The 13548-nt window shown below is 45.1% G+C and overlaps 1 protein-coding gene across 3 annotated transcripts in view; it reads right to left on the bottom strand.

Annotated features, from left to right (window-relative positions):
* Positions 1-11127: 11127 nt before the first annotated feature.
* Positions 11128-13548, bottom strand: part of LOC143041011 (armadillo repeat-containing protein 8-like) — a 108107-nt gene continuing 105686 nt past the window's right edge. For 2 of the 3 annotated variants that reach the window (XM_076212556.1, XM_076212555.1), the window contains exons 15-16: positions 11461-11592; positions 11128-11350 (exon numbers count right to left, since the gene is read on the bottom strand). In XM_076212556.1, coding sequence (XP_076068671.1) covers positions 11143-11350; positions 11461-11592 — 340 coding nt within the window. In that variant the 3' untranslated portion in view covers positions 11128-11142. The remainder of the gene's footprint in view (positions 11351-11460; positions 11593-13548) is intronic. The other variant, XM_076212557.1, reaches the window with a different exon arrangement.

Genomic DNA, 13548 nt, shown 5'->3' with positions numbered 1-13548 from the left:
ATATATATATATATATATATATATATATTTGTGTGTGTGTGTGTGTGTGTGTAAATATATATATATATATATATATATATATGTATATATATACATATATATATATATGCATATATATATATAGGAAGCTCGCTGGCTGAGCGGGTTAGGGCGTCGTTACTTGCGGCGAAGGCCGAGGTGAGAGCGGATCGAATCCTGGCACCGGCGAAGTTGAACCAAGGGCATGGTTAATTAAATTCCACGCTACAAAAGCCCTCTGTGAGGGTCACCGTCCTAGCCTTCCGCCCATGCCCAGGCCCAGTCCCAGTCCCAGGCCCAGGCCAAGGCCAAGGCCCAGGCCCAGGCCAGAGCCAAGACTCACGCCGTGGCCCTCTAACACATTTCGGCTTGCCTTTTCGGGCGGGTCTGTGAGCCCACCTTCCTCCCGGAGTCGCTCACGTTGACCCAACAGGAAGTCCCGCTCGAAAAAGAGTTCTATCTCTCCCAAGAGGCCTAGGACGCTCAGCTCGTCCACACCCTCCACATCCCGGTCACGGCACCACCGGCCTTTCAGGCCGCGCAGACCAGAGCATCCCCCCACCCCTCCAGAGCAGCCTTCTAACGAGCCTCCGGCTCCGGCCCCCCCTCCCACACTCCCTCCTGGTCCTTCCCTCCGCCCCTCCGCGCCGGCGGCGGGTATAGGACTGAAAGGCCCCTCTCATGAGGAACCCCCCCCTCCAATCAGACGACCGTCGGGTTGAGGGACAGGGTGGAGGACCACCTCCGTTCATCTTTACCTTATCCTCCTACCACGACGGACTCTTACGAGATCCGCCCCTTCTCATGGTATGACCTTACATACATCCCCCTTGTGTAGCGGCGAGGGATTTTATTCAGCAAAGAGGGGGTCTCGCCTGGTGGAAACGCTCTTCAGTACGGGGTCCTCTCATCACCTGAATGACATCATTTGACGTCTCGATCTGGACTCCGCCCTACTAGGCTGTCTAGGCACCCAGGAAATGACACCTCGCTATATCACAATGTGATCCTGTGACGTCAGTGATCCCTTGAAGTGACTATATGATTCTTGGATGTCACGATGTGTTTCTGTGACATCGCGATGTGATCCTATGACGCCGTGATGTGATCCTGTGACGTCACGTGATGCTGTGACATCACAATGTGACCCTGTGACGTCGTGATGTAACCCTGTGGCATCACGATGTGACCATGTGACATCACTAATTCTGTAACATTACTGTATGGTCCAGTGGAATTACAATGAAAACATATGACGTCACGATGGGGGTCCTGTGACGTCATTTTGTTGGTGTCGTCAGGATATGATTACATGATGCCACGATGTGATAATAGTTCACGATGTGATCAGGTAACGTCAATATGCGATAAAGTGATGTCACGGTGTGATAAGATGACGTCATTATGTGATACAATGACGTCACGATGTAGTCCTATGACGTCAGTTTGTGTCCCTGTGACGTCACGAGGCGATCCTATGACGCCATAATTAAATCCGGTGACGTCACAGTATAATCACATGATGTCACTAGGTAATAAACATATGGAAGTCAGCTTGTGGGTGATGAGACGTCACAAACTGCCATAGAACACTATTGGATGAGGACGCTCGCCACGGGCTTCGAGGACTTCCCGCGGGAAGACTTGGGGTGAGTTGGATACATACCGAGGGTCCAGGCCCGTCTTAGCGGGAGACGCTCAGGGAACGTCTTCACCCAGGACGAAGCCTCTTGACTAACGCCCACGGACGAGGTCGCTCGGAAACGACCTCGGCCTCGCATGTATGTTGTTATACGTTCTACAATCGATTTTGTGACTTCACTACACCCTCCGGGGATCGGGATCCACCTTGCCCTACTAATTTGATTCTCTTTGCCATACCAAAAAAGGCCCAGGAAAAACGAGACTGGTTATGAACCTGAGCGCACTGAACAAATTCTTGAAAGCCCTGCGATTCAATATGGTGTCGGTGGCTCAGGTCCGGTCAGCACTCCGGGGGGGAGGGGGTTGCCTCAACTTCGCGACCCCGGCCCTTCCACTGAGCCGCTTGGGGCGCCGACGGCTGGTACGGGAGGTCGACAGGAGCATACTGCTCCTCCCGCGCGACCTGCCCGGGCCGGTACCCTCAGCACTCCACAGCTTGTTGCGTCCCTGGCTTCGGTCGGGGGCCCTACGCCGGTCGGTCCCATAGTCCCCGCCCCCACCTCGAATGGCAGGAGCGGCGGACGCCTCGGACATGGGGTGGGGCTTCCAGTCGAGCTGGAGACATCAAGCTTGCCGGGGATGGTCGGAAGATAGAAGGTCACTACACATCAACCTTCGGGAGCTGATAGTGGTGAAAGAATGACTCGAACGACACCCCGAATTCTCCTGCATGAGCGTCCGCTTGGACATAGATAATGTGACGGCAGTACAGTGCGTGCAGAGGCAAGGTACGGCCCGACCAGGTCCACTCCTAGCCCTGTCGGAAGACATCTTCGCCGAGGCATCACGCAGGGCCATATCACTCTCGGCAAAGTATGTTCCGGGCCGGGAGAACGACTGAGCGGACGCTCTATCCAGGTTTCAGGAGACCTCCGTGGTGTGGCAACTACGCCCACAAGTGTTCGAGTCGCTCTCCCTCCGCTACGGCACCCCAGAGGTGGACCTGTTTGCCTCCCCAAACACGACCCAGCTCCCCCTCTACCTCACCTGCATCCAAAGGACACGCACAGGAGGCCCAGACGCCTTCACGGAGGACTGGAACAGCTGGAAGTACGTATTCATTTTCCTCCTCCAGCGACACCGGTCCTCCTGAAGGTGATGCAGACCCTCAGGTCCTGTAAGGGTCAGGTCCTCCTGATAGCTCCCTACTGGCCAACCCAGCCGTGGTTCGGGGAGCTAATGAGATGGGGCCCTTCTTCCCTTCTACTTGGGTCAGCCTGCCTAGCCAACAGCCTTACCACACCTCTCCAAGCGTCACTCCAACTTGATACTTGGAGTTTCTACGGGGAGCTCTCAGCCAACTCTTCTCTACAGAGGCAGCAGACAAGATGCTCAGAGCTCACCTTCCGTCCTCAGTGCGGCAGTGTGGGTCCTGCGGACGGAGATTTCGGTACTGCCTTCGGAGACACACGATGGGGACCATCTCCGCCAGCACGGTTCTGGACTTCCTGACTTGGCTGGCTGACTCCACCAACAGGGCACCGGCGACTATCTTGCCTCACTATACAGCCCTCACTGATCCGCTACGCTTTGGCATGAACATCCGAGTGCCACAGAGGGCGCGAACCCTCCTAATGAAGGGGATCAGCGCCTCGAGAGAGCCGAGACATCAACTGGTCCTGGCCTGGTCCTTGCATCGTCTTCTGCAGTACCTGGCGTTCGAAAAGGCCATTATGGAGGAAGAACAATTCCCTCAACGTGTCGTCTTTCTACTCGCCTTGACTACGGACTACAGGGCTTCACAGCTGGCGGCAATCACCCGCCACCCGTCCTTCTCCAAACTGGAGGAGGACAGCTCGGCCCTAACCCTCTCTCCATCACCAACATTCCTGACCAGGAACGGCCGAGCGGACGACATGATTGGCCCCTCTCAGAATACAATCCTTCCAGGAGGGAGGACGCCCACAACCGCTGCGCCCGGTCCGTGCGTTCGAAGACTACGTGGAGCACACAGAAGAGATTTCTGAGGATCATCTCTTCTACAACTCGAAATTTAGGATTCCCCTAACCCCGAGGTCCCGGGCGCACCTGCTTTGCCGCATTTTGGAGGGAGCCGACCCGGGCCATGCCCCGCACGCCCACAGCATCAGGGACTTCGTGGCATCGCTGGCGTTTCTCCGCACCCACTCTGGAGCGGGTGCGGGACCTAGGGGCTGGACATCGACGACTCCCTTGGGGACACGGTGTCTCTACCACTCGGTCGCCCCTGTCCCATGTGTCGCCATGGAAACGGCTCCACCCCTCTCATCTAAAAAAAAAAAAAAAAAAAGGGGTGGAGGGGGCAAAGGGCGACCGAGGAGTGGGGAGGGGCCCAGGAACCGCTGAACAGGATACGATTTTCGTATAATTTACGCATTGTGTGAACAGTGCAATGTTGTGCATGTCACATTCTTCGGTGTGGGTACTTGGCGTTTCCTTTCTCCCCTCTACTGAGTGATAAAATGAATAAGTCTCCCATAGGAAAGACACACGTAATAACGGTTTGAATCAGGCTTCACCTCTCTTTCCACCTGTCCTCGTCTCATGCATAGCTTCGCTGTGCAGGTTTCTTTCAACCGATAATATTTCTTTGTCGCGGCTCGTGCCGCTTAAATTGTTTTTATCGGCTTAAGAAACCTGCACAGATTTAGGGTCCCTCCCTCCTCCCACAGGCGAAGCCTTCATTTCTCATTGAAGTGACGACTCAGGCGAGCCGGCTAAGAAGGGAGGGGAAGGGAGGGGGAGGGGGGGGTCGACAATGCGCATGCCTGCACAGAGCCGGGAATTTTAAATTTCTGATGATTCTGGCGGAAAATTCCAACCACACTCAACGTTCGGGAAGTGGCCATATGACCAGGAGTGTGGTATGGGGTTATCGCTATAGCTTCGCTGTGCAGGTTTCTAAGCCGATAAAAACAATTTAAGCGGCACGAGCCGCGACAAAGAAATATCGTAACAAAGTAGGTTATACTGGTGTTTTCTGTTTCCTTTGGAAGCATCATGAGCGAAAGTCTAAGCAGACTCCTGTACATAGGCATTTCACTATTTTCTGTTCTAGCCTCACTCACGACTTTTCAAGACTGTCAATTCAGCCTCAATCTAGCCCATGGATAGTGTAGCCATTGGACTTATCAGTGTTCCAGGATTTTGCAGCTCAGAGTAGATAATAGTTCAATCCCCAAACATACTTAGTCCCACTAATTTTCACAAGTGCCCATATCACAATCCCAAAGACTAACTGTGACCAGTCCAAAATTGTCCCTCTAGTCCTTATCCCAACCTTTCAGTGTTATGTGGACCAGTTACCTATCTCTAACAGTAGACACTGGAGCGGAATGCACCATAATAGGTAATAAGGTATATTCTGTTCTCAACAGTGGCGGATCCAGAATAAAAATTTGGGGGGGGGGGGGCTAACCTGAATTCCTTCCTCTGAGTAGTCTGATGTATCAGAAGTCTGAGGTATACTTAACTTAATAATGTTTTTCAGATTTTTCTGTATTTTAGACATATATAATAGAATGTATATTCGTTTTATATTGTTACACGCTTGTGCTAGTCATTGATAAGGCACTGGCACGCGTATACTCTCGCATAGAGAGAAATTATTGCAGGATCCGTGTGTAGTGTTAGTGCACATGGGCTCATGGAAGTAATAGAAAATAAAAGTAGCTTTAAAAAAACAGAAATACATACAAAAACGTGTATGAACTTCTGAACCTGTTAATAAAAGTATCTAAATTACATTAATAACACAGCATTGTTCATGGGATCTCACATGATGGGCCCACATCAAACGTATCAAATTTTCGTCCGATTTCGATCCTTCCGGTATTGTCTAAAGTACTTGAAACCGTTATTCTTGAGCAATTGGTAGATTATCTTGAGTACCATGGGATCATTTTCGATAACCAATTTGGATTCCGTGAAAACCACTGAACATATATGCCTGCTGCTCTCTTACATGAATATATTGCAACTCGACTATCTAATAAAAATATGTGCCGCAGTTTTTCCAGACATTAAAAAGGCTTTTGACACAGTTGATCATAGTATTCTATTCATGAAAATGGCTGAGTACGGAATAAGAGACTTTGAACTTCAGATGTTTGAGTCATATTTATCTAATCGTAATCAAGTTGTCTTATTTACGGTGTTAAATCGAGATTAATGGGTGTAAGTATGGGGGTACCTCAAGGTAGTATTCCGGGTCCTATTTTGTTTTTGATTTACAACGATATCTATAAAGCCTGTGATATTCCTGAATACTTACTGTTTGCAGATGATACTTCTTGATTGATTGCTTCAACTTGATTGCTTCAACAACACAAAACAATCATATAGGTGACAATACAGGTATGTTAAACGGCCAACGAACGTGGTATATCTCCTTTCTATCCCTTTTCAGCGCAACTGAGACACAACCCTGGCAACCCTACAACACGCGCAGCACAAAACAGATAAATGGAAACAAATGCCAAACACAGCACAATTCCGCCCAAATACCGCACACATGCTGTCAGTTTATCTAACCCCCTGACCTGGCAAAACATCAGAAAGTACTAAAATCGATTAAATGCCATCCTTACAATGATTCATGGAAGAACAAATTTGGGGAGGGCTTCAGCCCCCTCAGCCCCCCCCCCCCCTGGTTCTCAAGGATATGTACAACATACCATTGTTACCTCCTTCTTGCAGTGTTTTGGAAGCTGTACAAAGCTCTCCTTTGTCTATTCTTGGATCTATTTGTATTCCCTTAAGGTTTTCTTCCCATGCTAAAGTGTTTCATGTTAATTTTATAGTATTTTCTGATTTCATACTTCAGTGTGATTGTCTCTTAGGCTTTGATACTTTAGTTACTCATGCCATAGATATATCTGAGTGGAAAGGTGGTGAGGTAAACGTCAAAAACCGTTTAAGTTTTATTACTGATGTTTCGTTCTAGAAGGACTTCTTCAGAGTGTACACAAAGAAATAAAATAACAGCTTAGATACTCCCACCTTATCCCTTTTCTCCCCGATCACCATCGCTCCTCCCACACCTCTTCTCGGCCTCGCGAAGAACCAAGTGGTTTGCTATCCTCGCTAACTTGACTAATCCATCATGGTGGCTGTTACATGGATGCAAACTGATGTAGGCTGCCTCAATTGTCCTTCTTTATTTCTTGGGTGGACCTCTATGTAGCACCTGTTTTCTCCCAGTTTGGTAGGTGGCCAAAGTTGTTAAGGTGGACCACCAAAGAATTAGAAGTTCAGTGGGCTTTGACGTCACTTTTGTACTCAGATGTCCTCTTGGCAATCCCTCTGCCAGTCTCTCTGTAATAACTAACGGGACAGCCTTTGTATGGTATTTTATAAACTACTCTGTTCTCTTCTGCTTGTTATTACCTCCGTTTTTTATAGTATTTATCCTGGTGCCTGTACTGTAAGCAATTTTTAACCCTGCTTTAGTGAGAAACTGTCCCATCTCACCCGTGAGTCTAGACTTGGGGACAGAGAAAAACCCACCACTGTCAACCTTGGTCTCTCCCAATGTGTAACTTTTTCTCCTTTTTATTTTCAACGCCTTGTCTTTTAATATCTCCTCGGTGCCATATGGTTACTTTCAACAACAATGTCATTTCTGCAAAAGACGGCCAATTCCTATATATAACCTTCTGTACATGCAGTCATCTTCCAAGGGTTCAAAACCTTTAGGCCCTCCTGTACTTTTTTGTGCTGCTGTTTTTGTAGGCAAGTATTATATTAGTCCTTCTAGTGCAGTTCGAGTCCCAGTGTGCATTTCAGATACCCCAATTGGATCAGATGTCTTATCTCAACCTAACTCTGTTCATGTTAGACATCTTACTTTAGAGGGTACTCTTTCCACTGTTCATGAGGACCACATTACCATGGCCATGATAACCAACATTACTGGTGCTCCCATCACACTCTCTTCTGGTGTTTTTTTAGGTTCTTTTGATGTCGTTGAAATTGACACTGTCCAGGATTCACCTCCTCTCATAGCAGCTTCTATTCAATCATCTACACATGCAACTGACACAGCTCATTTAGACTCCCAGTATGCGATATATGTAGGTAACATTGATTTTTCTGAGGTAAGAGACAGTCTCATTGAATTGTTATTGACACATTGTCAAGCTTTGGCCTTACCTGGTGATGACTGGGAGTTACGGATTGTGTTGTCCATAGGGGTGCATCCAGTCTACGTATCTTCTTACAGGTTGCCTCATTCTTGTAGACTTGTGGCTCAGTTAACGAGTTGTTGAGTGAAGGTTGTCATCCAAAAGTCTCATTCTGAGTGGAACTCCCCACTCCTTCTTGTGCCCAAGAAGAATGGATCATTCCACCCTGCTGTGGATTATAGCCATGTCAATGATGTCACAGTTCCAGATCATTACCCTTTGCCTGTGTTGAGTGATCTAGTCCATAGGATCAGGTAACACAGTGTTTACCACCTTGGACTTAAAGGCTGGCTTTTGGCAGATTCTTTTGAAGGAAAAATTTCATAAGATCATGGCTTTCTCGATTCCGTCAGGTCATTATGAATGGCTTCGCTGTCCCATGGGATTGTGGAATGCCCCTTTAACAAGTCAGCACCTTATTAACTCAATTTTTCATGGACTAGTGTTTTTGTGTATCTGGTTGACTTAATTCTAGTTTCCATGGATGTGGAAAGTCAGTTCCATAAGTTGTCCTTAGTTTTGCAACATTTTGCTGAAGCCGAGTTGAAGCTCAATTTACTCAAATGTTCATTTTTTAAGGCCAGCATCCAATTCTTAGGTCATGTAGTAGACAAATATGACATTTATACTACAGATGACAAGATCAAAGCTGTTAGAAACTTTCCTACACCTAAGTCAGTTGACCAAGTATGTTCTTTCCTAGGATTAGCAGAATACTATTGTGTTTTTGTAAGACTGCTTCCATACCATCGCTTCTTACTTGGGAAACTTGGGAAGACTGGCTACCCCATGACAGTGCCTGCATTAATAGCATTATCAATGTAGCGACAGGAAAGACACCTCATTATATCATTTATGGTTCTGAGAAGAGGTTTCCGTATGATCTTTTGGATAGTCCTATTCGTCCTCTCTACAACTTTGAAGATTAGTCACCCTCAATGTCATTTTCATGAAAGTAGAGCCCACCATTCAGTTTTCCCTAGAGGAAGAAATCCATGATTCTCTTCCTTTTCTACTCCCACCATGACATTAGGACCAAGAAAGGAGTAGTAATAGGTTTTTTTCTTAGGGCACTCAGGATATGCAGTGAAAACTACTTAGAAGAAGAGTGCAGGTTTATTAAAGTCTTTTTCACAACTAAAATTTCCAGAATTTCTTTTGGATAATTGCAGGAAACAGGCCACTAAGATTCGGGAAACCCGTAGGCAGCAGGACAGCATGGCAAAACGTCTCATGTTGCCAACCAGCGACGTTGCCACCAACCTGATTCATATTTCAAGAACCACCAATTTGGAAGTAGTGTGCCAAACCAGCAGGACAATAAAAGACATCATGAGGACGAGAACATACAACAACCAAACACCGGGCACCAAAGTTGGTGTTTATTGTATTCCGTGCTTGGGATATGATAAAGCTTACATCGGAGAAATATCACGCGACCTGAATACACGAATACGTGAACACCGTTACGTCAGACATGATGTCACTACCAATGCATGTGTGACACATAGGAACAGGGAAAACCATTTGATGGACTGGAAGAATGCAGAGCTTCTGATACAAGAACCCGACAAGATCTGCAGGAAGTGTTTGGAAGCAGCGATCATTCAAGGAACGAACACCATTGAACAAAATAGGGGCATGTTCAACATCTCACCCCACATAATTCCTCTAATACCCATGGCCAACAAAATTTTAAACCACCCTTTGTGAACAAATTGCACACAGATGTTTGGGCCAGCCTTCTCAACCTCTCCCAGTATTCAATCCCCCTTCTCCTCCTCCTCTTCCTTCCCCCCTACTTCTTTCTTTCCCCACTCTCTTATTTAATCTCAAGCATGTGTATCTCAACTTGTACTTGAAAAAGGTGTAATAAGCTAAACGTTGTACAAATAAATGCTCCGTCCTCATATGGTGTTTAACTCTTCAGTGTCATACACTGCACAACATTTATGGTTCTGTCAGAAGGAATCTTCAGGAGTCTAGATCAAACATGATACAGAAACAACATAGTAGGGCTACACCTGTTTCCATCCAAGTAGGTGATCATGTATATAAACAAATGCCTGATCGACGGTCTAAATTAAACAACAAATTTACTGGTCCTTTTCTGGTGACGCAGAGGCTTCATCCCAATAAGTTCATGGTTTTTGACCCATCTCAGGAACTTAGTGAAATTCTGCATTTTGATAGGCTTAAGATGACACAGGTGCCCATACCTGCATTTATCCAGCCTACCCCAAGGCTCAATGTTCCCAACATGTTACCCCTTGGTCACCATTCATATCATCTATGTTTAAAAGGTACAATGCCTTGATGGTTGAGTGAGACTTTTGTGTACAATGGTCTTGATGTGTAAATTTTTTGTCATTGTAATTGATATCTATTCAGTATGTACATCATGTAAGTAACTGTGCAGCCTCAGTTGTGCTTGGCATAACTGAGGGGGATGTGATCTCTGTTTATATTAGATAACTTCTACTTGTCTGCCAAATGTATGATTATTGTATTTCCTCATTGTCCTATGTATCATTCTCTGTATTATTCTATTTGTATCATGCCCTGGATGACTGGCAATTTATTCATTTTTACTGGCCACTATGTATTTGTATCATGTTCCATTTTGTTTATTATATATTACATGTATGTTCTTTGCCTATTGCTGTGTTTTTTGCCATTATATTTATCTGCTCCCTGCCATGAGCATTGTTTCCTTGGTGAGGGCACTGAGAGGTGGTGGCAGAGCTATGTTATGGGAACCTGTGGTGAATCACCTATGTATATCTATTTGATAATGTAGTTACAGTACTACCTCTCATTAACGGACTAAAAGGGGGGGTAACGGTGTCCGTTGATTTGGAGTGGTTTTTCGGTGGCATAGTGATTGCATGCACAAACCAAATACACCAAAAACACCGAAAAAACAACAAAAACACCGCAAACGCAGCTAATTAACGTCTGTTAATGAGAGGTAGTACTGTATGTACATATAAGGCCACCTGGTGGATTCTTTTACTACATTCATATTCCCACCAAAATGGATTGATGTTTCCCTTGTATTTTGAGCATGCCCACACTGGGTAAGCAGTCTTGTTCCTGCTTTGGTAGAAGACACATGCTCTGTATTGTGCTTTAATTTTATACATACATATACCAAGGTTTTTTCCCCCTTACAAGGGAGGTAGCCAAAAAGGAAAAGGCATAAAATCACTCCCACCCATTCCATCCCCGAATACACTCCACACCCCCTCCCATCTTAGCACCTCCTGGATGACGGGTCATCCCTGCACCTTGTCCACTGCCCTGGGTCAGAAGCAGTGTTGCAAGACACAGCACATCCACATCCCCTGTGGTGGGGGAAAAGAATACTGCCACCAAGTATTCCCACTTGGATCGTAAGAGGCGAGAAGGGACGGGGATTGAGACTAGGCATCCTTCTCCTTGTAGCCCCACAGGGGACATTCCTAAAAGAAAAAGTAAAGGCTTTAATTTCATATAAACTATTATTGTGTCGACATATTGAACTTTTCTTTAACCACCAAAACAGATATCTGCAATGCATTCATCAATCCACCTTTGGTAATTTAGGACTGGATAGTGACCACACCACAGCCTGGCCAGGTGTATTCTGTCCTCTTGAGGGAGAGAGGATTCAGAGGGATGGATGTCAGGGAGTCTGGCATGCAGTAGTGTGTTGTCTTTCAGTCTGTTAATGGAGCAGAGTGATATTATTATAGATATGCTTCTGGAGGTTGGTCAGTTGGTTGTGGAGGAAGAGAAGGGTGTATTTGTGTGTAGTATAGGTATTTAGGTGTTGTTTTGATGTTTCTTGGCATGTGTGGGTGTTCTGCCATGTTGTGTAGTGGGTGAGCTGTGTTTATGTGCATCTCATGTCAAGGTGACCCTTCACTTTGAGGACTTTTGTTTCATGGTGTAGATGGTTTGTAGGTGTTGCATTTGTGCAGCCTGTAATTATCTTTTAGTTTTTGTTCTGAATAGTCTGCATGGTGTTGTGGTGTGTCTCAGTGTGGTTAAGAGGCCCATGTGGGGCTTGCATAATTCAACACTGAGCATATATATTGTTTGTATACTGTAATTGTAGTTTTTTTTTTATCATGTCTGAATGTTGTACCTGCAAGTGATTTAAGTGTGTTTAGTCTAGGTGGGCATTTTGTCTTTATCTTTGTGATCTGTTGTTTGAACAACATGGATGCATATGTTACACTAAAAATCTTGGGTGAGTGTGTGTTTGGTACGAGGGTGTTGTTGATAAGGTGTAGTATGTATTTGTGTTCTACTGTCTAGTTGGTGAGAAGTGTCACCATCCATGATAAGGTTGAGGATGGTGGAGAGTCGGTCGAGGTTATGGCTTAAGTTGCTGGGAACTGTGGGGGATGACTGAGGGAGGAGGGGATGTGGATTAACTATTGTGATTGTGAATTTGCACTGATTGGGTTTTGGTGGTGCTGTCAGTAGGAGGGATCTAGTGGTGATCAACCCTAAGACCCAGCATGGAAGAAATTGGGGGCCAAATTGTCACAGGAAACCCTTGCTACCCTTGTGGTGAGTATGAATTCCTGGGAGCCAAAGCTGGCTTACTATTACCACTTCATTGCATGGTGCCCCTCCCCCCACATCCACTCCAGAATTTATAAAGCAGACAAGAAGAAATCCCTCTGGAGTGGATCAATCTATCACCCATTCACAACCACCCTCCACTCACATCTATCTCTTGCCCTCTCCCTTCCCTGATTGACAGACATTCCCCATACAAGGGGGAAGAAGACCTTGTTATATCAATAGATATTTAAGTTTTATCATTAGTGTACTGAAGTAGCTTTCTTTGAATCGATGTTGATTTGGTGAGGAAGGTATCAAATAATACATACTATAAATCCAGTTTATTGTAAATATGCATTTTACATCAAATGGAAAACCCTCAACACCCCTTCAAGCAATATAGTTCATGAATATTCCTTTAAAACATCTGCTTCATTTCATAAAACAAGAAAAAAAAAAAAAATCTGCTAAATTATCAATGACCAATTTAAAGTGGAAAATTAATTATGACCAAGTTATGAACTCTTACAAAGTTATGAACTCATCAACAAAACTGAAGGAACATGTTTCATCCTGAAAACACTGAAACCCAGGTAAATTAAAAATCTAATAGAAAACATAACACTATACATATAATAATAATGTTTAAAGGCGACCATGGGCTAAGATAAAATAAATATCTAAGAATGTATTGTTCTATCAGTTGTCAATATCATCACCGTTTCATTTCTTATAAACAGCATTTAGGCCATGTCTACTGGCTTTACTACTAGTAATAATAATAATAGTAATTGTACAATCAGGATGAAGCATTTAATTTTGAATCCATTGCATCCGAAAGATTTTACTCACACTAGTAACAGTCACGGTCCAATCTATATTCACAATCCATCCAAATTAGTTCATGTAAATTAATGGGAGTGTAAACACAAGTGATCACATTTACATCAAGGCAACTTATGTGCAACAGGCAAGTCACCAAGAGAAGTTCTTAACTAAACTATCTAAGTTGCACTTAATATTACATGAGAAGAGTGAAAAGAAAGAGGTGATATGATACTTAGCTTTATAATTGTAAAAGGTACTGAAAAAATTTAAAGAG

This window comes from Oratosquilla oratoria, chromosome 30, assembly GCF_046742065.1.
Source record: "Oratosquilla oratoria isolate Oo_2021 chromosome 30, ASM4674206v1, whole genome shotgun sequence".
Taxonomy (NCBI): Eukaryota; Metazoa; Arthropoda; class Malacostraca; order Stomatopoda; family Squillidae; genus Oratosquilla; species Oratosquilla oratoria.
Note: the sequence above shows the minus strand (reverse complement) of the source record. Positions and strands in the feature narration are given on the sequence as shown.